The 20,653-nt window shown below is 48.1% G+C and overlaps 2 protein-coding genes across 2 annotated transcripts; one reads left to right on the top strand and one right to left on the bottom strand.

Annotated features, from left to right (window-relative positions):
* Window positions 1–617: 617 nt before the first annotated feature.
* LOC116520170 (cystatin-1-like) lies at window positions 618–8,599 on the top strand. The gene is made up of 4 exons (XM_032234321.1): window positions 618–827; window positions 5,134–5,256; window positions 7,645–7,728; window positions 8,531–8,599. The coding sequence occupies exons 1-4, from the start codon at window positions 618–620 to the stop codon at window positions 8,597–8,599; spliced, it is 486 nt and encodes a 161-aa protein (XP_032090212.1).
* Window positions 8,600–17,864: 9,265 nt separating this feature from the next.
* LOC116520169 (cystatin-1-like) lies at window positions 17,865–19,827 on the bottom strand. The gene is made up of 3 exons (XM_032234320.1): window positions 19,612–19,827; window positions 18,730–18,852; window positions 17,865–17,942 (listed from the first exon to the last, which is right to left on the bottom strand). The coding sequence occupies exons 1-3, from the start codon at window positions 19,825–19,827 to the stop codon at window positions 17,865–17,867; spliced, it is 417 nt and encodes a 138-aa protein (XP_032090211.1).
* Between the last annotated feature and the right edge of the window lie 826 nt (window positions 19,828–20,653).

The raw sequence follows: 20,653 nt of genomic DNA, 5'->3' as shown, positions 1-20,653 counted from the left end.
AAGAGAGGCCATCAGAGACCCCTGAAGCATCCTTGGTGGGAACTGCAACAGCTGCCAGATGCTGAATGGGGAAGGAATTTAGTTCTTTTCCAAACTTCTGGAAACTTTAGGTTCCCCCCCCTCCCAGTAACTACAATCAAAGCAGAGGAGATGGTGTAGTCATGGGGTCGTGGCTTGCATGCACGTGAGCGCCGGGCTACCTGCGGCTCCTTCAGATCTAAGGCAAACACGTCGAGGTCTCTCTACTTCCGCGCCTCTCTTACCTGACTGACCTAACCTTGACTTACGCTGAGGAAATACACGACTAACAGGAGCGCTGGCGTTTTGTAGCAGACCGAAACTTGTAACTCAACTGTCTCTCTCCCCCTCCCCCCTTCACCCTAACCTCAACTAGGCGGGAGAATTGGGCCGGAGGGGAACCCAAATCGCACGGAGGCGGCGAGTACCTGGGCGGAGGAGATGGTCCAGCCATTGGGGCGGGGCTTCTACAAAATGGGCGTGGATTCCACGCAGGTGAGCGTCACTGCCACCTGCGGCTCTTGCAGATCTAAGGCAAATCCGGGGAGGTCGGTCTGCTTCTCCGCCTGCCAGCGACCCTCTCCCTCGCCAGCCGCATGATGAGCTCCCGGCTGCCTGTCCCGTCCCTCCTCGGCCTCTTCGGCGCCCTCCTGATCCTCTCCCCGGAGCTGCACGGGTATCTAGACAAACCTTTCACTGATATAAAGGTGCAGAACGCCCTCGAAGTCGCCGTGGAGAAATACAGCAAGGACAGAAGTGACAGCGCCAACTATTTCAAGGTCCTTCGCTTTCTGAAGGCGGGGTATCAGGTGTGTGTTTTCAGGTGGGGGAGGATTTTTTTTGGGGGGGCAGCCTTGTTAGAGTAGCCAAAGGACTCGGGATTGTTCTGGAAACAATAGCAAGGGCGGTTAGACTTATATACCACTTCACAGCCCTATCTAAGCGGGTTAAAGAATTGGCCTCTTGCTCCCAGCCATCTGGCTCCTCATTTTAGCCACCTCGGAAGGCTGAGTTAACTTTAACCCGGTCGGGATCGAACTGCTGGAAGTCAGCAGAATTAGCCTGCAATCTAACCCCAGGGAAGTAGGGAGGGAGGGAGAAAGAACACTTAGGCTTATATCCTGCTTTCCAGTGTCTTTAAGCATTTTACAGAATCAGCCTCTTGCCCCCAACAAGCCGGATCCTCAATTTACCAACCTGGGAGGGAGTGAAGGCTGAGTCACCCTTGAGCCAGTCGGGATCGAACTCCTCGAAGTTAGCAGAGTTAGCCTTCGAGGCTGCAGTCTAACCACTGTGCCACGGGGCTCTTAATAGAAAACATTTGCTGGAGGGAGCTTAGGGGGTGTCACAGCGGAGGGACTGTTATCGTGGCCCAAAAGGACAGGATTTCTGCTGTTCGTATCTAATGCAGGAATATTTCCTCCTGAACTGATGTTCTTGCTGCTCTCGAGGCATAAAGTCCTTTCCGGGTTGCAATCAACGAAGCTCAGCATTGATTTCTAATTAATTAAAAGGCCATGTTTTTCTTTTTAAATCCAGCCAGGTAGTGTGCAGGAACATCATCTTCTGGTGGAGTTGGTAGAAACAAGGTGCAAAAAGATGGCTGGTTTCGTTGTAATATTTACGAAGATCCAGAAATGTCCGCCACTTCCAGGGAAAGAGGAGGTGAGATTGGATGCCAATTGCCGATTATCTATTAGCGGTTTAATTGATAAAACCTGCCTTGTCTGAGCTCAGTAGCCACCTCTGCAAAGGGGATTTTAATAATTTCGATGGACGATTTCAATTCAAAACATTAGGGGGTGTGTGACACGATAGCGATAGATAGATATATATATTAGTTTATTTATATGCCGCCCTTTTCCCTGGGGGGACTCAGTGGGGCATGATTGAGAGAATGGTTGTGTAGCATGCATGGGAGGACCTGGAGCACCGCCTGGTGCCCCCTCCACTGAGTGCATAAGCAGAAGATAAGATCGCACAGGGTGGGCCTTCTCCGGGTGCCGTCAGCCAGACAATGTCGGCTGGCAACCACCCGGGGGAGGGCCTTCTCTGTAGCTGCTCCGACCCTATGGAATGAACTGCCCCCAGAGATCCAGACCCTACCAACTCTCATGGCCTTCCAAAAGGCTATTAAGACCTGGCTATTCCGGCAGGCCGGGGGCTATTGACCTCATGACTGAGGTCCAGCCCCGATTAGACTGGGTGTATGTTGTGACTTTTTTTTAACCTATGTTTCTTTGTTTGTTTTTAACTTTTCTATTTTTTAAATGTATTTGTTGTAAGCCGCCCGGAGTCCTTCGGGATTGGGCAGCCTATAAATTCATTAAATCTAATCTCAAATCTAATCTAATCAACCGAGAACTAAGGAGAAACTTCCCAACAGTGAGAAAAAATAACCATGGACTGCTTTCCTCCAGGGGTTGTGGGTGTTCCATCACTGGAAATGTATAGGAAATGACAAGTGTTTGTCTGAAATGGTGCAGGGACTCTTGTATGAAGAAGGGGTTGGACTAGATGACCTCCAAGGTCCCTTCCAACCTTGTTTTTCTCTTTCATTCCCTTCCAGAAACCAATCTGCTACTTTAACGTTATAAGCAGTACATTCCCGCCAATGCCAATGAGGTTGACAACCACAGTTTGTGGCTGATCTGGACCTCCAAAGGAACCTCTTCTGCTCAGGCGAAGGATTCTGAGGGTGTCCAGCAGCCGAGCAACCTCTGGTGTGCAAGCTGAGTTCACACCAAGCTTTGATTCTTCTGGCACAAATCAAGAATGAGACGGTTTGTTTCAGCCCAAATTCACCTCTTCTGAGTGTCTGAAATTGTTCCTTGACATCCAGGGTGGCCTTTTCTTCCATTTCTCCTCTTTTCTGTCATCTTCATCTTTGAGAAGAATCAATATTTGGCTCATTCAATTAATTAATCTTAATAAAGTTATCAGCGTGATGATCCTGCTTGTGTCTCTTTCTTGTCCAAATCCTCTCCAACCTTCAGGCTTTGATACCCACAGCACAAAGACACAATGGCTTGTCCAAGAAAGACTTTGCTATGTTCAGATTGGGGGTGGTGGTGGAATGGGGGTCTTCCCTGAGCTTTCCCAGTCCATGTGGTCTTTTTTAACCCATGAGTGTCCCACCTGGGAGGAAGAGAGGCCATCAGAGACCCCTGAAGCATCCTTGGTGGGAACTGCAACAGCTGCCAGATGCTGAATGGGGAAGCAATTTGATTCTTTTCCAAACTTCTGGAAACTTTAGCTGTGGTTGTTTGACGTGTTTGACAGTTTTCTTTTCGGTAACAACAATTAACAAGTTTTAATATTGTTTCTTGAAACCCCTCCCTCCCTCACTTGCTTAAATTGTGTCCTTGGCTCATGCTTAGGCAACACACAACCCGGGTAACAGATAAATGGAGGAGACCTTTCTGAGCCAACATGACTGGAGGAGGAATTCTGGGAGTTGAAGTCCACAAATCTTAAAGTTGTCAGGTTTGAAAACCCCTGGGATTTTTTTTTCTAAAGGGTTAGGGATGCAAGGATCTTGTAACAACAGCTTTAAGATTTGCATGCTTCAATGCCAGAGTTTCTGAGCCAACATTTTGGTTGCTAAGCAGGACCGTTGTTAAGTGATACTGATATTATATAACACTTTTAATTAAGCGGGTACCTTGAATAAACATAACTTTGAGTTTCAAATAATGCTGATTTCGTTGTTGTCTTAGGTGACACCTGTGAAAAAAAGCCAGGTGCTCAGGCATGAAAATATGCCGCTCAAACACTATACTTTTCTGCTCACACTGAAATAAAATTAGAGGGAACATTGCTTGTAGGACATCTAGACCAACCATCTGTCCAAGCTTGCTTAAAATGTGTCCACGGATTTTTTTCCCTTTAGATTTCTATTCAGAAAGATGCCCAGATGCCCCTTGGCTGTAAACTCTCAACGGGGGAGCGGGGACTTGCTCACCATGGCTTGGGGGGGGGGGGCGACAATACTGGTTGAGGAGGGGATTTTTCCCGCATCCCCGTTGGCCACGTGGAGCCTCGGCTTCTGCTTAGGAAATACACTAGCAGGAACGGTGAGGTTTTTTAGCAGACCGCGAGTAGTAACTCAACTGACTCCCCCGCCCTCCCCCCCCCCGACTTCAGCCTAACCTCAACTGGGGGGGGGGGAGAGAATTTGGCCGGAGGGGCACCCAAAGGTCGTGGAGACGGCGTGCATCTGGGCAGCGGAGGTGGTGTAGCCACGGAAGGCGTGGCTTCTGGAGAATGGGCGTGGCCTCCACGCGGGTGTGCCCCGCTGCCACCTGCGGCTCCTGCAGATCTCAGGGAATTCTATGGAGGTCGGTCTGCTTCCTCGCCTGCCAGCCACATGGTGCGCTCCCGGCTGCCTGTCCCGTCTCTTCTCGGCCTCATCGCAGCCCTCCTGGTGCTGTCCCCGGAGCTCCTAACGGGGAGACTTCCATACGTGCCCCTCACTGATCCGGAGGTGCGGGTACCCCTCGCCATAGCCGTGGAGCACTACAACCGGGAGAGAACGGACTGGCCAAACTATTACAAGGTGGTGAGCCTTAGGAAAGAGCGGTACAAGGTGTGTATCTGGGGATGGGGAGGGGTTTTTTTTTGAGGGGGAGAAAAGCCTCGTTGGATCCTTGGAATAGGATCCAAAGGACTCGGGATTGCTCTGGAAACTATAGCAAGAGCGGTTAGACTTATATACCACTTCATGGTGCTCCACGGCCCTCTCTAAGCGGGTCCTCATTTTACCCACCTCGGAAGGACGGAAGGCCGAGTCACCCTTGAGCCAGTCAGGATCGAACCCCCGGCAGTTGGCAGACTTAGCCTGTAATGCTGAATTTTAACCACTGTGCCATCTGGACTCCTAATAGAGGGGTTTGGGGATGCTGGAGAGAGCTTAGTGGGTGTCCTAATGGAGGGACGGTTATCGTGGCCCAAAAGGACAGGATTTCTGCTGTTCGTATCGGGTACAGAAATATTTCCGCTGGAACTGATGTCCTTGCTGCTCTTGAGGCAGAAAGTGCTCTCCTCGTTGCAACCAAAGAAGCCCATCATGCTTTTTAATTAATTAAAAGGCCACGTACTTATCTTTAAATCCAGGTGGGTGGTTCGGTGGAAGTCCATCTTAAGGTGCTCCTGGTGAAAACCGCATGTGAAAAGAAGGCCGGTTGGCTGATCTATAGAAGGTTCCAGGAATGTGAGGAACTTCCAGGCAATCAGGAGGTGAGATTGGATGGCCAAAGTCCGATTATCTATTTGGGGTTTATTTCAACAAACCTGCCTTGTCTGAGCTCATCAGCCACCTCTGCAAAAGGACGTTTTAATTAAGGATGTTTAAATGATTTTCATGGATGACTTCAATTCAAAACATTAGGGGTGACACATTAGCCGTGTTTGCTATTTGATGGGCTGCTCCAAAGAAAACGGGGGTCAACCTATTTTCCAAAGCACCTGAAGGCAGGATAAGAATCAATGGATGGGAACACCTGAAATCGTAGCACTGCTTTATAATGCCTTGATAAGGCCGCCCTTGGAATATCGCAGCCAGTTTTGGTCGCCACAATATTAAAAAAAGATGTTGAGACTCTGGGAAAAGGGCAGAGAAGAGCAACAAGGAGGATTAGGGAGCTGGAGACAAAAAGACATAAAGAAGGGTTGCAGGAATTCATTGGGACTAGGAGAGACAGGATAGCAATATTCCAATATTTGAGGGGCTGCCATAAAGAGGAGGGGCGTCAACTTATTCTCCAAAGCAGCAGAAGGCCAGATGAGAAACAATGGATGGAAACTTATGAAGGAGAGAAGCAACCTAGAACTAAGGAGAAACTTACTAAAAATGAGAAAAATTAACCATGGGACTGCTTTCCTCCAGAGGTTGCGGCTCCTCCATCACTGGACATTTTTTATGAAAAGATACAATAAATGTTTGTCTGGAATGGTGCAGGTTCTCCTGTTGGAGCAGTGGGTTGGACTAGATGACCTCCAGGGTCCCGTCCGACTCTGTTTTTCTCTCTCATTCCCTTCCAGATACAACGCTGCACCTTCAGACTTACATACCGCTCTCCGAAGGATGAAATGTTCACGCTAGATAACTTCTGTACCTGATCTGGACCTCCAAAGGAACCTCTTCTGCTCAGTCTAAGGATTCTGAGGGGGTCCAGCAGCCGAGCAACCTCTGGTGTGCAAGCTGAGTTCACACCAAGCTTTGATTCTTCTGGCACAAATGAAGAATGTGACGGTTTTCTTCAGCCCAAATTCACCTCTTCTGAGTGTCTGAAATTGTTCCTTCAAATCCAGGGAGGCCTTTTCTTCCACTTCTCCTCTTTTCTATCATGTTCATCTTTGAGAAGAATCAATATTTGTCTCATTCAGTTAATTAATCTTAATAAAGTTATCAGCGTGATGTTTCTGCTTGTGTCCCTTTCTTGTCCAAATCCTCTCCAACCTTCAGGTTTTGACACCCACAGCACAAAGACACAATGGTTTGTCCAAGGAAGACTTTGCTTTGACCAGAGTGGGGGGGGGGATGGGGGTCTTCCCTGAGCTTTGCCAGTCCATGTGGTCTTTTTTAACCCATGAGTGTCCCACCTGGGAGGAAGAGAGGCCATCAGAGACCCCTGAAGCATCCTTGGTGGGAACTGCAACAGCTGCCAGATGCTGAATGGGGAAGGAATTTGGATCTTTTCCAAACTTCTGGAAACTTTAGCTGTGGTTGTTTGATGTGTTTGGGAGTTTTCTTTTCGGTAACAACAATCAACAACTTTAACAATTAATACTGTTTCTTGGAACCCCTCCTCCCTCCCTCCCTCGTTTGCATAAAATGTATCCACGGATTTTCTCCTTTAGATTTCTCACATAAACCCCAAGCTTCTTATCCCACGCACGTCTATTCAGAAAGATGCCAAGATGCCCCTTAGCTGTAAACTCTCCATGGGGGAGGGGGGACTTGCTCTCCATTGCTTTGGGGAGGGGGGCGACAATAGTGGTTGGGGGAGGATTTCCCCGCATCTCCATTGTCCACGTGGAGCCTCGGCTTCTGCTTAGGAAATACACTAGTAGGAACGGGGAAATTTTCTAGCGAACCGCGAGTAGTAGCTCAGCTACTCTCCAACGACTTAACCTAATCTCAACTATGGTGGAGAAGGGAACCGAAGGGGAGGAAGGAAGGAAGGAAAAATAGCAATACCACTTAAATAGCACTTAGACTTAGATACCACTTCACAGAGCATTACAACCCTCCAAGCAGTTTACAGAGTCAGCCTCTTGCCCACAACAATCTGGGTCCTCATTTTACCAATCTTGGAAGGATGGAAGGCTGAGTCAACTTTGAGCCAGTCAGGATCAAACTCCTGGCAGTTGGCAGAGTTAGCCTGCAATGCTGCAGTCTACCCACAGTGCCACCATGGCTCTTAATAGAAGGGTTTGGGGGTGCTGGAGGGAGCTTAGAGGAGGGACATGATTTCTGCTGTTCGTATCGGATACAGAAATATTTCCTCTTGAACTGATGTTTTCGTTGCTCTCAAGGCATAAAGTGCTTTCCTGGTTACAACCAATGAAGCTGATCATATTTTCTAATTAATTAAAAGGCCATGTACTTATTTTTAAATCCAGGTGGACACTAGGGATGAATACCATCTTTCGGTGGACTTGGAGAAAACAACATGTAAAAAGGACAGTTTGAGTATCACATGTAAGGTGAGATTCTGATTATCTATTTGTAGTTTAATTGATAAATGAAATTAATTGATAAACCTGCCTTATCTGAGCTCAGCAGCCACCTTTGCAAAAGGGATTTTAATTATTTTCATGGACGATTTCAATTCAAAACATTAGGGGTGACACAATAGCGGTGTTTGCTATTGAAGGGGCTGCCCCAAAGAAAACAGGGGTCAACCTATTCTCCAAAGCACTTGAAGGCAGGACAAGAAGCCATGGATGGAAACACATAAAATAGTAGCACCAGTTTATAAGGCCTTGATAAGACCATACATGGAATATTGCATCCTGTTTTGGTCACCACAATATATTAAAAAGATGTTGAGATGCTGGAAAGAGCCCAGAGAAGAGCAACAAAGAGGATGAGGGGACTGGAGGCTAAAACATATGAAGAACAATTGCAGGAATTGGGCATGTCTAGTTTTATGAAACGAAGGAATAGGGGAGACATACCATTGTCCCAATATTTGAGGGGCTGCCACAAAGATGAGGAAGTCAAGTTATTCTCCAAAGCACCTGTGGGTAAAACAAGAAACAAAGGGTGGAAACTAATCAAGGAGAGAAGCAACGTGGAATTGAATTTCCTGACAGTGAGAACAATTAATCAGTGGAATGGCTTGCCACCAGAAGTTGTAGGTGCTCCATCACTGGTGGTTTTCAAGAAGTGAATATGCAGCCATTTGACTGGAATGGTACAGGGTTTCCTGCTTAAGCACGGGGTTGGATTAGATGACCTCCAAGGCCCCTTCCAACTCTGTTTTTCTCTTTCATTCCATTCCAGAAACAAAACTGCTACTTCAAAGTTCTATCCGGCCCTCCACAGAAATTGGAAATCACTGCCTGTACCTGATCTGGTGTCCAGCAGCCCAGCAACCTCTGGTGTGGAATCTGAGTTCACACCAAGCTTTGCTTCTTCTGACACAAATCAGGAATGAGACAGTTTGCTTCAGCCCAAATTCACCTCTTCTGAGTGTCTGAAATTGTTCCTTGACATCCAGGGAGGCCTTTTCTTCCACTTCTCCTCTTTTCTATCCTGTTCATCTTTGAGAAGAGTCAATATTTTGCTCATTTAATTAATTAATCTTAATAAAGCTATCAGCATTATATTGCTTGTGTCCCTTTCTTGTCCAAATCCTCTCCAACTTTCAGGTTTTGACACCCACAGCAGCACAAAGAAACAATGGCTGGTCCAAGAAAGACTTTGCTTTGTCCAGAGTGGGGGGAAATTGGGGTCTTCCCTGGGCTATGCAGTCCATGAGGTCTTTTTTAACCCATAATTGTCCCAGCTGGGAGGAAGAGAGGCCATCAGAGACCCCTGAAGCATCCTTGGTGGGAACTGCAACAGCTGCCAGATGCTGAATGGGGAAGCAATTGGGCGGGGCTTTTGGAGAATGGGCGGGGCCTTCGCCCAGGTGAGCACCGCTGCCACCTGCGGTACCTGCAGATCTAAGGCAAATCCGTGGGGATCAGTCTGCTTCGCCACCTGCCAGCGACCCTCTCTCCCGCCAGCCCCATGGTGCGCTCCCGGCTGCCTGTCCCGTCGCTCCTCGGCCTGTTCAGCGCCCTCCTGATGCTGCCCCCGGAGCTGCTCGGGGATCTTTCCGACACGCCCGTCACTGATCCGAAGGTGCAGGTATTCCTCGCCGTAGCTGTGGAGCAATTCAACCAGGACAGAAGTGATAGTGCCAACTATTACAAGGTGCTGAGCCTTATGAAAGCGCAGTACAAGGTGTGTACCTGGAGGTGGGGAGGTTTTTTTGGAAGGGGGGGCAGTGGCAACTGTTGCAGTTCCCACGAAGGATGCTTCAGGGGTCTCTATTGGCCTCTCTTCTCAGGTGGGACACTCATGGGTTAAAAAAAAACCACATGGATGGGCAAAGCAAAATCCAAGGGGAGACCCCCCCCCCCAATTTCTGGACAAAGCAAAGTCTTTATTCAAAGACAAACAATTGTATCTTTGTGCTGTGGGTGTCAAAACCTGAAGAATGGAGAGGATCTGGACAAGAAAGGGACACAAGAGATATAATGTTGATAGCTTTATTAAGATTAATTAACTGAATAAGCAAAATATTGATTCTTCTCAAAGATGAACATGATAGAAAAGAGGAGAAATGGAAGAAAAGGCCTCCCTGGATTTGAAGGAACAATTTCAGACACTCAGAAGAGGTGAATTTGGGCTCAAGCAAACCGTCTCATTCCTGATTTGTGTCAGAAGAATCAAAGCTTGGTGTGAACTCAGCTTGCACACCAGAGGTTGCTCGGCTGCTGGACACCCTCAGAAACCTTAGCCTGAGCAGAAGAGGTTCCTTTGGAGGTCCAGATCAGGAACAGCCGATGCCCACCTTGAACATTTTATCCTTTGGAGAGCTGTATTCAATTATAAAGGTGCAAGTACGTATCTGGAAGGGAATGAAAGAGAAAAACAAGGTTGGAAGGGACCTTGGAGGTCATCTAGTCCAACCCCCTGCTCAAATAGGAGATCCTGCGCCATTCCAGACAAACATTTCTTGTATCTCTTCATAAAAATATCCAGTGACGGAGCACCCACAACTTCTGGAGGAAAGCAGTCCCATAATTAATTTTTCTCACTGTTGGGAAGTTTCTCCTTAGTTCTACGTTCCTTCTCTCCTGCATAAGTTTCCATCTGCTGCTTCATGTTCTGCTTTCTGCTGCTTTGGAAAATAAGTTGACCCCTCTCCTCTTTATGGCAGCCCCTTAAATATTGGGATATGATTGTCCTGTCTCTCCTAGTCCTACTGAATTACTGCAACCGTTCTTTATATGTTTTAGTCTCCAGCTCCCTAATCCTCTTTGTTGATCTTTTCTGCCCTCTTTCCAGAGTCTCAACATCCTTTTTTTAAATATTGTGGCGACCAAAACTGGATGCAATATTCCAAGGGTCGCCTTATCAAGGCATTATAAAACTGTGCTACTATCTCAGATGTCCCCATCTGTTGCTTCTCGTCCTGCCTTCAGGTGCTTTGGAGAATAGGTTGACCCCCGTTTTCTTTGGGGCAGCCCCTCAAATAGCAAACACCGCTATTATGTCACCCCGAATGTTTTGAATTGAAGTCGTCCATGGAAATAATTAAAACGTCCTTTGCCGAGGTGGCTGCTGAGCTCAGACAAGGCAGGTTTGTTCAAATAAACCCCAAATGGATAATCAGAATTTGGCATCTAAACTCACATCCTGAATCCCTGGAAGCTCCTCACATTCCTGGATCTTCTTATATGTCAGCCTATTGGTCCTCTTTTCACATGTTGTTTTCGCCATTACCACCTTAAGATAGAGTTTTGCCGGAGCCTCCTGGATTTAAAGATAAGTACGTGGCCTTCTAATTAATTAGAAACCATGATCGGGTTCAGGAAGCACTTTATACCTCGAGAGCAGCAACATCAGTTCAAGTGGAAATATTTCTTTATCAGATACAAACAGCAGAAATCCTGTTCTTTTGGTCCACGACAACCGTCCCTCCCCTAGAACACCCCCTAAGCTCCCTCCAGCACCCCCAAAACTTTTCTATTAAGAGCCCTGGTGGCACAGTGGTTAGAATGGAGCATTGCAGGTTAGTCTGCCAACTGCCAGGAGTTCAATCCTGATTGGCTCAAGGGTGACTCAGCCTTCCGTCCTTCCGAGGTTGGTAAAACGGGGATCCAGATTTTGTGGGGGGCAAGAGGCTGACTCGGTAAACTGCTTAGAGACACTGTGAAGCGGGATATAATCTTCCTTCCTTCCACCCTCCCTCCCTCCCTGGGGTTAGGTTGCAGGCTAACTCTGCTGACTGCCAGCAGATCGATCCTGACCGGGTTAAATTTAACTCAGCCTTCCGAGGTGGTTAAAATAGGGACCCAGATGGTTGGGAGCAAGTGGCCAACTCTGTAAACATCTTAGAAAGGGCTGTGAAGCACCAAGAAGCGATACATAAGTCTAACCGCTCTTGCTATTGTTTCCATGTTTCCAAGACAATCCCAGTCCTTTGGCTACTCCAACGAGGCTGACACCGCCCCCAAATCCTCCCCAACTCCAGACACATACCTCATATCGGGCCTTCCTAAGGCTCAGCACCTTGAAATAGTTGGCACTGTCACTTCTGCCGTTGTATTTCTCTATGGCGGCAGCGAGGGGTTGCTGCACCTCTGGATCAGTGACGGACGCGTCCATAAAATGCCCGGGCAGCACCGGGGAGAGCATCAGGAGGGTGCCGAAGAGGCACAGAAGGGGCGGCACAGGCAGCTGGGAGCGCATTATGGGGCTGGCGAGAGAGAGGGTCTCTGTCAGGCGCGGAAGCAGAGCGACCTCCACGGATTTGCCTTTACATCTGGCAGGAGCCTCAGGTGGCAGCGGCGCTCACCTGCGCGGAGGCCACGCCCATTCTCCAGAAGCCCCGCCCCATGGCTGGACCATCTCTGCTTCGCAGGTGCTCGCCGCCCCTCCACGCTTTGGGTTCCGCTCCGGCCCAATTCCTCCCCCCCTCCCAGTTGATGTTAGGATGAAGTCGGTAGAAGGAGGGGGGGGGGGTCAGTATCCAGGTGGGTAATGAGGATTTTGGGAGCCCCGGGATTGCCTCCCCCTTCCCAAAACCCTGGAAAGCACGTCCACCGCCCACGGAGAATTTACAGCCAAGGAGCAATTTGGCATCTTTCTGAATAGATGTGCGTGGGAAACGGAGAGTGGGATGTATGTGAGAAATCCAATGGAGAAACTCCCTGGACACATTTTATGCAAACGAGGGAGGGAGGGGTTTCAAGAAACAGTATTAATTCTGTTAAAAATTGTTGATTGTAGTTATGGAAAAGAGAACTGTTCAAAGGCATCCATCAACCACAGCTAGTTTCCAGAAGTTTGGGAAAGAACCAAATTCCTTCCCATTAAGCATCTGGCAGCTGTTGCAGTTCCCACCATGGATGCTTCAGGGGGCCTGATGGCCTCTCTTCCTCCCAGGTGGGACACTCATGGGTTAAAAAGGACCTCATGGATGGGGATAGCAAAAGCCAAGGAGAGACCCCATCCCCCTTTCTTGGACAAACAATTGTGTCTTCGTGCTGTGGGTGTCAAAACCTGAAGGATGGAGAGGATTTGGACAAGGAAGGGACACTGCTTGTGTTGATGCTGATGGCTTTATTAAGATTAATTAACCGAATAACCAAAATATTGATTCTTCTCAAAGATGAAGATGATAGAAAAGAGGAGAAGTGGAATTAAAGGCCTCCCTGGATGTCAAGGAACAATTTCAGACACTCAGAAGAGGTGAATTTGTGCTGGAGCAAACCGTCTCATTCTTGATTTGTGTCAGAAGAATCAAAGCTTGGTGTGAACTCAGCTTCCACACCAGAGGTTGCTCGGCTGCTGGACACCCTCAGAATCCTTAGACTGAGCAGAAGAGGCTCCTTTGGAGGTCAAGATCTCGTACAGGCAGTGACTGCTACGTTCCGTGGAGAGCGGAGTATAACTTTGAAGTAGCAGGTTTGTTTCTGGAAGGGAATGAAAGAAAAAAAAAGTTGGATGGGACCTTGGAGGTTGTCTAGTCCAACCCTGTGCTCGAGCAGGAGACCCTTTCAGACAAGGGGCTGCATAATCGCTCCTTGAAAACAACCAGTGATGGAGCACCCACCACTTCTGGTGGCAAGTCATTCCACTGGTTAATTTTTCTCTCTGTCAGGTAATTTCTCCTTAATTCCAGGAGGCTTCTCTCCTTGATTAGTTTCCATCCATTGTGTCTTGCACTACCTTCTGCTTCTTTGGAAAATAGGTTGACCCCCTCCTCTTTGAGGCAATCCCTCAAATATTGGGACATTGTTATGTCTCCCCTAGTCCTTCTTTTCATTAAACTAGACATACCCAACTCCCGCAACCATTCTTCATATGTTTTAGCCTCCAGTCCCCTAATCACCTTTGTTGCTTTTCTCTGCTCTCTTTCCAGAGTCTCAACATCTTTTTTTTAATATTGTGGTGACCAAAATTGGATGAAAGATTCCAAAGGCATTATAAAGCGATTCTACTATTTCATGTGTTTCCATCCATTGCTTCTCATTCTGCCTTCAGGGGCTTTGGAGAATAGGTTGACCCCCGTTTTCTTTGGGGCAGCCCCTCAAATAGCAAACACCGCTATCGTGTCACCCCTAATGCTCTGAATTGAAATCGTCCATAAAAATTATTAAAATCTCTTCTGCAGAGGTGGCTGTTGAGCTCAGACAAGGCAGGAAATCAATTAATTTAATTTATCAATGGAACTGCAGATAGATAATCGGAATTTGGCATCCAATCTCACCTCCTGATTCCCTGGAAGTTGTTCACATTCTGGGAATAACAGATTCCAATGTATCCTTTTACATGTTGTTTCCACCAACTCCACCATAAGATGGTATTCGTCCCTAGTACCCACCTGGATTGAAAAAGGAGTATGTTGTCTTTTAATCAATTACAAAACATGATCAGCTTCATCAGTTTCAACCAGGAAAACACTTTACGCCTCGAGAGCAGCAAGAACATCAGTTCAAGCGGAAATATTTCTGTATCAGATACAAACAGCAGAAACCATGTCCTTTAAGCCACGATAACCGTCCCTCCCCTAGAAGACCCCCTAAGCTCCCCCCAGCATCCCCAAACCCCTCTATTAAGAGCCCTGGTGGCACAGTGGTAAAATGCTGGATTGCAGGCTAACTCTGCCAACTGCCAGGAGTTCAATGGTGACTCAGCTCAAGGGTGACTCAGCCTTCCGTCCTTCCGAGGCCGGTAAAACAAGGGCCCAGATTGTTGGGGGCAAGAGGCTGATTCTGTAAACCGCCTAGTGACACTGTGAAGCGGAATATCAGTCTAAGTGTCCTTCCTTCCTTCCTTCCTTCCTTCCTTCCTTCCTTCCTTCCTTCCTTCCTTCCTTCCTTCCTTCCTTCCTCCCCCTCCTTCCTTCCTTCCTTCCTTCCTTCCTCCCTCCCCCTCCTTCCCACTTAAAATGCAGTATTGCATCCTTATTCTTCCCACTCCTAGCAGTTCAATCCTGACCTGCTCGAGGTTGATTCAACCTTCCGTCCTTCCGAGGTTGATAAAATGAGGAGCCAGATCTAAGCATCAAACAAGATGCGGACTTTGTAAACAGCTCAGAGAGGGCTGTAAAAGCATCGTGAAACAGTATATATCTCTAACCGCTCTTCCTATTGTTTCCAGAACAATTCCCAGGCCTTTGCTACTGGAAGGATACAAGAAGCTTCCCCCCTACCTCCCCCCCCCACCAATAAACCTCCCCATCTGCAGACAAATACCTGCGACTGCGCCTTCAGAACACGCAACACCTTGAAATAGTTCGCGCTCTTAGGTCTGCGCCGATTGTATATCTGCGTGGCGAAGGCGACGGCATCCGCCACCCCCGGATGAGTGAGGGGCAAGTCCGAAAGACCCTCGGGGAGCAGGAGGGGCAGCTCCGAGGAGAGCACCAGGAGGGGGCCGAAGAGGCAGAAAAGGGTCGGGACATGCAGCTGGGAGCGCATTATGGGGCTGGCGAGAGAGAGGGTCGCTGGCAGCCGCGGAAGCAGACCGACCTCCACGGATTTGCCTTAGATCTGCAGGGCTCTCAGGTGGCAGCGGCTCACACCTGCGCGGAGGCCACGCCCATTCTCCAGAAGCCCCGCCCCAAGGCTGGACCATCGCTGCTTCGCACGTGCTCGCCGCCCCTCCGCGCTTTGGGTTCCCCTTCAGTTCCATCCCCACCCCTTGTTGAAGCAACGGCTGAAGTCGGTGAGTGGAGGGCGGGGGAGACAGTTGAGTTATTACTCGCGGACTGCTGCAAAACCTCTCCACTCCTGCTGGTGTATTTCCTAAGCTTCACGTGGACAATGAGGATGGAGAGGAAGCCTCCCCTTCTCTAGCTGTTACTCAGCGTCTCCTCCTGCTAGTTTTCAAGAAGCTTTCAAGAAGAGACCGGGCTGGCCATCTCTCAGAAATGGTGTAGGGTTTCCTACTGGGAGGGCATGGGTGGGGTTGGACGAGATCCCATAAGACTAGATCCTATAAGATCCTTTCCATTAATCTGTTAGCGTTATTATGTTTTTCCTAAGCAGAAACGTTCTCCTGTATAGTGAAATATCAAGGCAATTTCAGGGGTTTTCAATTCAATTCTCTATAATGTCTCGCTTTGGGTTCCCCTCCGGCCCAATTCTCCCCCCTCCTCGTAACCTCCTCTCCCCTTGAGGTTAGGCTGAATTGGAGGGGGGGGAGAGAGAGAGTTGAGTTACTATTTGCGGTCTGCTACAAAACCTCAGAGCTCCTGCTAGTTGTGTATTTCCTGAGCAGAAGCCAAAGCTCCACGTGGACAATGGGGATGATGGGAAATCCTCCCCCAACTAGGATTGTCGCCCCCTCACCAAAGCCACGGAGATGAAGCTCCCCCCCCCACTATATGGACGTTACTAAGCTTCTGCTCCTGCTAGTTTTCAAGAAGCTTTCAAGAGGAGACTGGACTGCCCATCTGTCAGAAATGTTGTATGACAGTGGTTCCCAAACTTGGCAACTTTAAGACTTGTGGACTTCAACTCCCAGAATTCTCCAGCCAGTCTTAAAGTTGCCAAGTTTGGGAGCCACTGTTGTATGACATTCTTGGGAAGCGGGAGGTTGGACTAGATGACCTCCAAGGTCCCTTCCGTTAATCTGTTAGCGGTCTACTGTATAGTGAAATATTAAAGCAATATAGTTGGTTTTCAATTCAATTCCATTGAATGGAAGGGATCCGTGTTTGTGTTTTATTTATTTTTTTGTACACTGAAGAGGGCATTTAATTTCGTTGTACGAGGAGCAATGACAATAAAGTAAACTACTACTATTACATAAGCCAAGGCTACATTTAGACAAGTGGAAAATGAGGAATTGGGGGGGGCAGGATGGTCTCCCCCTCCCCAAAGCCCCGGAGAGTAAGTCCATCCCCTCCTGGAGAGTTTACAGCCAAGGGGCATCTTATCATCTTCCTGAATAGATGTGCGTGGGATACGGACCTTGGGACGTATGTGAGAAATCTAAAGGAGAAAATCCGTGGACACAATTTATGGGAGGGAGGGGTTTCCAAGAAACAGCATTAATTTTGTTAAAAATGTGAATTGTAGTTACCAAAAAGAAAACTGTCAAAGGCATCCAACAGTCACAGCTAAAGTTTCCATGAGTTTGGAAAAGAACCAAATTCCTTCCCCATTCAGCATCTGGCAGCTGTTGCAGTTCCCACCAAGGATGCTTCAGGGGTCTCTGACGGCCTCTCTTCCTCCCAGGTGGGACAATCATGGGTTAAAAAAGACCACATGGACTGCATTGGACAAAGCATTGTGTCTTTGTTCTGTGGGTGTCAAAACCTGAAGGTTGGAGAGGATTTTGACAAGAAAGGGAGACAAGAGATATAATGCTGATAGCTTTATTAAGATTGATTAATAGAATGAGTCAAACATTGATTCTTCTCAAAGATGAACATGATAGAAAAGAAGAGAAGTGGAAGAAAAGGCTTCCCTGGATGTCAAGGAACAATTTCAGACACTCGGAAGAGGTGAATTCGTGACCTGTCAAAAGCGTGAACGTCATAAGCGCGCCAACAACACCGCAGCGCTAAAACCGCGATTTCAAAACCACGCCAACAGCGTGCCGACAACAGCGCGCCGATCGAAGCGCGATTTCATTTAAGGTAAGATTTACAGTTAGGTTTAGGGTTAGGTTTAGGGTTAGGTTTAGGGTTAGGTTAAGGGTTAGGGTTAGGGTTAGGTTGAGGGTTAGGTTTAGGGTTAGGTTGAGGGTTAGGTTTAGGGTTAGGTTGAGGGTTAGGTTGTGGGTTACGTTGAGGGTTCCGTTACAGCACGCTTCTGTCGGCGCGCTTTTGTCGGCGCGCTTTAGGGCTAATTAGTTTCTAATACGTCGTGCGGTTTTGTCACCGCGCTTTAGACACCGCGGTTTAGTCAGACGCGCTTTTGTTGTGCGCGCATTTGTGGTTGAACCAGGTGAATTTGGGCTGAAACAAACCGTCTCATTCCTGATTTGTGTCAGAAGAAGCAAAGCTTGGTGTGAACTCAGCTTCCACACCAGAGGTTGCTCGGCTGCTGGACACCCTCCGAATCCTTCGCCTGAGCAGAAGAGGTTCCTTTGGAGGTCCTGATCAGGAACAGAATTTGTCCATGGTGAACATTCCATTCTTCTTTGGGCGGTTTTTAACTTTAAAGGTGCAGGTTCGTATCTGGAAGCAAATGAGAGAGAAAAACAGAGGCGGATGGGACCTTGGAGGTCATCTAGTCCAACCCCCTGCTCAAATAGGAAATCCTGTGCCATTCCAGACAAACATTTCTTGTATTTCTTCATTAAAATGTCCAGTGATGGAGAACCCACAACTTCTGGAGGAAAGCAGTCCCTTGATTAATTTTTCTCGCTGTTAGTAAGTTTCTCCTTAGTTCTATGTTCCTTCTCTCCTTCATACGTTTCCATCTGTTGCTTCATGTCCTGCTTTCTGCTGCTTTGGAAAATAAGTTGACCCCCCACTCCTCTTTCTGGCAGCCCCTTAAATATTGGAATATGGTTGTCCTGTCTCTCCTAGTCCTACTGAATTCCTGCAACCGTTCTTTATATGTTTTTGTCTCCAGCTCCCTAATCCTCCTTGTTGCTCTTCTCTGACCGCTTTCCAGTCTCAACATCTTTTTTTAATATTGTGGCGACCAAAACTGGATGCGATATTCCAAGGGCGGCCTTATCAAGGCATTATAAAGCAGTGCTACTATTTCAGGTGTTCCCATCCATTGATTCTTATCCCGCTTTCAGGTGCTTTGGAGAATAGGTTGACCCCCGTTTTCTTTGGAGCAGCCCCTCAAATAGCAAACACGGCTAATGTGTCACCCCTAATGTTTTGAATTGAAGTCATCCATGAAAATAATTAAAACGTCCTTTTGCAGAGGTGGCTGCTGAGCTCAGACAAGGCAGGTTTGTTCAAATAAACCCCAAGTGGATAATCTGACTTTGGCATCCAATCTCACCTCCTGATTCCCTGGAAGTTCCTCACATTCCTGGATCTTCCTATATGGCAAGCGACCGGCCCTCTTTTCACATGTTGTTTTCACGAAGTCCACCTTAAGATGGAGTTCCATTGAAGCACCCACCTGGATTTAAACGTAAGTACGTGGCATTTTAATTAATTAGAAAACATGATGGGCTTCATTGGTTGCAACCAGGAAAGGACTTTATGCCTTGAGAGGAGCAAGAACATCAGTTCAAGCGGAAATATTTCTGTACCCGATACGAACAGCAGAAATCATGTCCTTTTGGGCCACGATAACCGTCCCACCGCTAGGACACCCCCTAAGCTTCCTTCAGCACCCCCAAACCCTTCGAGCCCAGGTGGAACAGTGGTTAGGCTAACTCTGCCAACTGCCAGGAGTTCAATCCTGCCTGGCTCAAGGGTGACTCGGCCTTCCGTCTTTCCGAGGTCGGTAAAACAAGGACCCATATTGTTGGGGGCAAGAGGCTGATTTTGTAAATCGCTTAGAGACGGCTGTAAAGTGGGATATAAGTTTAAGTGTTATTCCTTCCACCCTTCTTCCCTCTCAGCCTCCCTCCCTCCCTCCCTCCCAGTGGTTAGATGGCAGGCTAATTCTGCTGACTGCCAGAAGTTCGATCCCGACCGGATTAAAGTTAACTCAGCCTTCGAGGTGGCTAATATGAGGACCCAGATGGTTGGGAGCAAGAGGCCAACTCCGTTAACCACTTAGAGATGGCAGTGAAGGACCATCAGGCGGTATATAAGTCTAACTGCTCTTGCTATTGTTTCAAGAACAATCCCGAGTCCTTTGGATCCTATTCCAAGGATCCAGCAAGGCTGCCCCCCTTCCAAAAAAACCTCCCCACCTCCAGGTACACACCTTGTACTGCGCCTTCATAAGGCTCAGCACCTTGTAATAGTTGGCGCTGTCACTTCTGTCCTGGTTGTATTGCTCCACAGCTACGGCGAGGAATACCTGCACCTCCGGATCAGTGACGGGCGTGTCGGAAAAATACCCGAGCAGCTCCGGGGACAGCATCAGGAGGGCGCTGAAGAGGCCGAGGAGCGACGGGACAGGCAGCCGGGAGCGCACCATGGGGCTGGCCGGAAAGACGGTCGCTGGCAGGTGGCGAAGCAGACCGATCCCCACGGATTTGCCTTAGATCTGCAGGTACCGCAGGTGGCAGCGGTGCTCACCTGGGCGAAGGCCCCGCCCATTCTCCAAAAGCCCCGCCCAATTGCTTCCCCATTCAGCATCTGGCAGCTGTTGCAGTTCCCACCAAGGATGCTTCAGGGGTCTCTGATGGCCTCTCTTCCTCCCAGGTGGGACAATTATGGGTTAAAAAAGACCTCATGGACTGCATAGCACAGGGAAGACCCCAATTTCCCCCCACTCTGGACAAAGCAAAGTCTTTCTTGGACCAGCCATTGTTTCTTTGTGCTGTGGGTGTCAAAACCTGAAAGTTGGAGAGGATTTGGACAAGAAAGGGACACAAGCAATATAATGCTGATAGCTTTATTAAGATTAATTAATTAAATGAGCAAAATATTGACTCTTCTCAAAGATGAACATGATAGAAAAGAGAAGTGGAAGAAAAGGCCTCCCTGGATGTCAAGGAACAATTTCAGACACTCAGAAGAGGTGAATTTGGGCTGAAGCAAACCGTCTCATTCCTGATTTGTGTCAGAAGAAGCAAAGCTTGGTGTGAACTCAGAGTCCACACCAGAGGTTGCTGGGCTGCTGGACACCAGATCAGGTACAGGCAGTGATTTCCAATTTCTGTGGAGGGCCGGATAGAACTTTGAAGTAGCAGTTTTGTTTCTGGAATGGAATGAAAGAGAAAAACAGAGTTGGAAGGCACCTTGGAGGTCATCTAGTCCAACCCCGTGCTTAAGGAGGAAACCCTGTACCATTCCAGTCA

Source organism: Thamnophis elegans, chromosome 17, assembly GCF_009769535.1.
Source record: "Thamnophis elegans isolate rThaEle1 chromosome 17, rThaEle1.pri, whole genome shotgun sequence".
In the NCBI taxonomy this organism is placed as follows: Eukaryota; Metazoa; Chordata; class Lepidosauria; order Squamata; family Colubridae; genus Thamnophis; species Thamnophis elegans.
The sequence above is the reverse complement of the archived record's forward strand: the minus strand, read 5'-3'. Positions and strand labels throughout refer to the sequence as shown.

Coding starts and splice junctions, on each gene's coding strand:
- LOC116520170 (XM_032234321.1), top strand. CDS start 618: ATGAGCTCCCGGCTGCCTGTCCCGTCCCTCCTCGGCCTCTTCGGCGCC. Junction 5,257..7,644: donor AACTTCCAGGCAATCAGGAG/GTGAGATTGGAT, acceptor TTTTAAATCCAG/GTGGACACTAGGGATGAATA. Junction 7,729..8,530: donor GTTTGAGTATCACATGTAAG/GTGAGATTCTGA, acceptor ATTCCATTCCAG/AAACAAAACTGCTACTTCAA.
- LOC116520169 (XM_032234320.1), bottom strand. CDS start 19,827: ATGGTGCGCTCCCGGCTGCCTGTCCCGTCGCTCCTCGGCCTCTTCAGC. Junction 18,853..19,611: donor TTATGAAGGCGCAGTACAAG/GTGTGTACCTGG, acceptor GTTTAAATCCAG/GTGGGTGCTTCAATGGAACT. Junction 17,943..18,729: donor AACTTCCAGGGAATCAGGAG/GTGAGATTGGAT, acceptor ATTTGCTTCCAG/ATACGAACCTGCACCTTTAA.